This window comes from Protobothrops mucrosquamatus, unplaced genomic scaffold (genome assembly GCF_001527695.2).
Source record: "Protobothrops mucrosquamatus isolate PMUCROS unplaced genomic scaffold, P.Mucros_1.0 scaffold548, whole genome shotgun sequence".
NCBI lineage: Eukaryota > Metazoa > Chordata > Lepidosauria > Squamata > Viperidae > Protobothrops > Protobothrops mucrosquamatus.
The window spans coordinates 485115-488840 of record NW_015386852.1 but is presented as its reverse complement, the minus strand read 5'-3'; the positions used below and the strand labels follow the sequence as shown (position 1 = coordinate 488840).

General features: G+C 38.3%; 1 protein-coding gene across 1 annotated transcript in view; it reads left to right on the top strand.

The window, feature by feature from the left end:
• The window catches only part of ADAMTS12 (ADAM metallopeptidase with thrombospondin type 1 motif 12), a 155067-nt gene that overhangs the window by 132453 nt on the left and 18888 nt on the right, over positions 1-3726 (top strand). Inside the window, exon 21 of the mRNA XM_015817020.1 lies at positions 1876-2086. Within this exon, the coding sequence (XP_015672506.1) occupies positions 1876-2086 (211 nt within the window). The remainder of the gene's footprint in view (positions 1-1875; positions 2087-3726) is intronic.

Genomic DNA, 3726 nt, shown 5'->3' with positions numbered 1-3726 from the left:
ATGCAAGTTGGGAGCAGTAAGTCGCATAGGATGACCATTTTGGCTTTGGGTGCACTAACCATTTTAAGGTTTTGAAAGTGAGGCTAGAGCAGCTCCCACACAGAAGTTAATACATAGGAGGCAAATAATTGGTAAAATATTCGCTACCAAACTTGCATGGATTTAAAAAAGCTTAAAGCTTAACATTAATATATGGAGCTGGATTAAGCAGACTTCTTAGAAAATGTCAAAGATATAGCGTATTATAATTAATCAACTGTGCAGAAGCACCTTCAATTTCCCATTGCAAAATGTCTGTCATATAAAAATGAAGCCTAAATTATTTTCAGTCTGCATTTCTCAGTTTCATTGTTTCTGGGTCTTGCTTTCTCAGTGCAAAAGTCCAAGAATATATAGAATTACTGTGAAAATTTACAAAGTATGCCATAATGGAGTATTAGTTCCAATTAATGATGTCAAAATTGGGTAGACTTTTCATCCTGAGGCATTGAACAAAACACATGACCATAATTTATGGATTTGCTCACACACTGAATGGATCTGCTCACCTCTTCGCTTCCCCTTATCTTGGAATTTAAGTAAAATTGACTGATTATTGCTAGTCCTTAGGAAGGAGAATATAGAACTATTTTAGCATCTAGGGCCACATTTTGCTTTTATTGACTCTACTACAGAAAAATTAAGCAGCTTCAGAACAAAGTCATTGTTGGGCCTAGGACAGACTAAATTGTATACGTGATAGACTAGGGCAGACTAAACTCTGTGTGTGTTTGTGTGTGTGTGTGTGTGTGTGTGTGTATGCATGCCATACTTTGGCTAGTATGGCACAAGCTTAACCAAAGTCCAATTTGAACCCAAGCATGCTCATATTATTCTATGCAAGCTCAGATCTCTAATCTAGAGACTACATTAAAAATTCTATTCCCCACATTCTGCCAATTACCATACTAATTATATATAATGTACTATCATACACCCAGGGTTCCTAATTGTATAAAACTCAATCGTACACTAATACAGCTGATATGCTACATCTCCCCAATGTAATGACTTTCCTCTGCCATAATAAAAATTACAGTTTGATGGCAACTTTTGGAGGAGATGTTTCTCACAGTATGTGCACTTTTGAATGTAGATTGTTCAAATGTTGTGGAGAATAAAGAGGAAGATATTGATGGAGAGAGGGGAGACCTGTTACCAAAGCAACCAGGAATGAAAGATTGCTTAAACTCAACAATAAAGGAGAAATGCAAAAAAAATATCTCAAACAGAAACCTCCCTAATTCATGTTAGTATAAGTAGGAAAGGAAGAAATGCATGATTAGACGCCAAAGATTCTGTTACTGTAGTTCAGGGGTAGGCAACCTTGGCTCTTTTATGACTCGTGGACTTCAACTCCCAGAATTCCTGAGCCAGCCATGCTGGCTCAGGAATTCTGGGAGTTGAAGTCCACGAGTCATAAAAGAGCCAAGGTTGCCTACCCCTGCTGTAGTGTAATTCTAGTCTTCCTGTGGAGCTGATTTTCTGGACTGGCCTATCTAGTGGGGCTGATGTAAAATAATATATAAAATACTAGTAGGAAGCCACTTCCAGTGGTAATAAGTGGGAGAGCAGATAGCATTTCTTCTAGAAAATTAAAGATTGCTATTAAGGAAATGCTGTTGCTGAGCTGGCATGAGTTTACCTTCATCCAATTTCCCATAGTCCAATTTAAGGGAATAAAATGTGTTGAAAGCCAGCTACTTAAAATGGAGAAATCTGGGCTCAGAATATGAGTATTTCAGCATCTCTTTGCTCTACTCCCATAATAATGCTCAGATTTTGATTTTCAAATTTCACTTCATGTTCTTTGTTCTCTTCTGGCTTTCTCTGCAGATGGTGGGCAGGGGAATGGCAGAAGTGTTCCACCACCTGTGGCCCCACAGGAGAAAAGAAGCGCACTGTCCTTTGTATCCAGACATTGGGATTTGATGAGCAGGCTCTGCCTGTGGAAGAATGCCAACATCTGCTAAAACCAAAAACTCGTCTTTCGTGTAATAGGGATATCTCATGCCCATCCGACTGGACTGTTAGCAACTGGACTGAGGTAAATTTGTAAATCAACTTGGCTTATAAGAACTTGGGGCGCCTTAGAGTTGACATTAGCATTCATCTCTGGTTTAGATTAAGCAAGAGATGTGTATTTAGACCATTTTTTCCTCTTTAGGCCTGTGAAAAGAGCTATTTTCCTGTTGTATCTTTGATATATATGATTATTTTACATTCTGTTCTAGTTCAGGAAAAATTGGGTTTTGAATCCCGACAGCTACTTGAAACACTGGAACTACTGATTTTAAAACCAGTATATCTGAATTCCCATGGCCTTTAAGATAAATTAAGCAAGAAATAAATAATATTTTAGCAATCAGGACGATCACCCTAACTGCTTGCTCATCTTTAAAGTATAAGGATGTGCAACCTATACTTAGCATAATTAAACAAAAACAGAATTAAATCTAAACTCTCCTATAAGAACACAAAAAAAGGAAAATCCAGTCATAATGACCTCCCACAAATACTAAATGTGCTTACACATTTAAGTTTAGTCATTCTTAATTTAAAAGGTTGGCCTAATAAAACAATTAATCCTTTAATCCTCCTTTCTCCATCTGTCATGTGCTAATCCAGACTTCCGCAACATGGATGGACACAGCATAGACCAGGGGTCTTCAAACTTGGCCCTTTTATGACTTGTGGACTTCAACTCCCAGAATTCCTCAGCCAGCATGTCTGGCTGAGGAATTCTGGGAGTTGAAGTCCACAAGTCATAAAAGGGCCAAGTTTGAAGACCCCCTGGCATAGACCCTGATGAGAATTCTAAGATTTGAAGTCATGTATCTAAAGCAGGGGTCCCCAACCCCCAGGTTGCAGCCCACTACTGGGCCTTGAGCCCTTTGGAACCGGGCTGCGGTTCAGTGAAGTTATGGGCAAGTTGAGAGGTCATCTGCCTTTATTTCTTATAAAGTATGAGGAAGGAAGCCATTTTGTCACAGATATTCAATTATATATTTCAAAACTCACCTCCTGTAAAACAGCCTTCCTCAGTGTGCTGCTCTCTAGGTATGATTTCCAGAATCTTTCAGGCAACATTGTGATTTCATCTCCTAGAATCTCAAATATGTTGGTTGTCCAAAATATCTGCAACATATCAGATTGAAAAAGGCTGCACTAAAACAGGTGTGGGCAAACAATTGGAAAGTTTTGGTTCTGGTTTTGGTTCTGGTTTTGGTTATTTTGTTTTAGAAGTTTCCTGTCAGAGCCAAGCACAAACTATTGGTTCACAGGCTAGGCTATAACTTATATGTTATGGAGTTCTTGGTGCTCTCTGAGTTTGATTATTTGCAGACTTTTGATTACCCAACTAGGTAACATCATCAGCACACTGATGCACTGTGATGCACTGAGCACTATGCAACCCTGAGCTACATATATTCTCTTAAAAGTTATGTAACAGGTGAATTCTTCAACCACATATTTAGTCCAAGAATTTCTTTTAAGTTCCAGAATTGAAAGCACAATCTTTTCACACCAAAATTAACTCAAGATTTCTTCCTAAAATTTCCATTTGGAGGGAGGGTAAGGCAGTTTTAAAAAAATTGCAGACAGTCCCAGGATTAAGAACAAATTCCGTTCCCTAACTCTGTCTTTAATTTAACTTTTTATGTGAATAAACTCATACAGTGCATA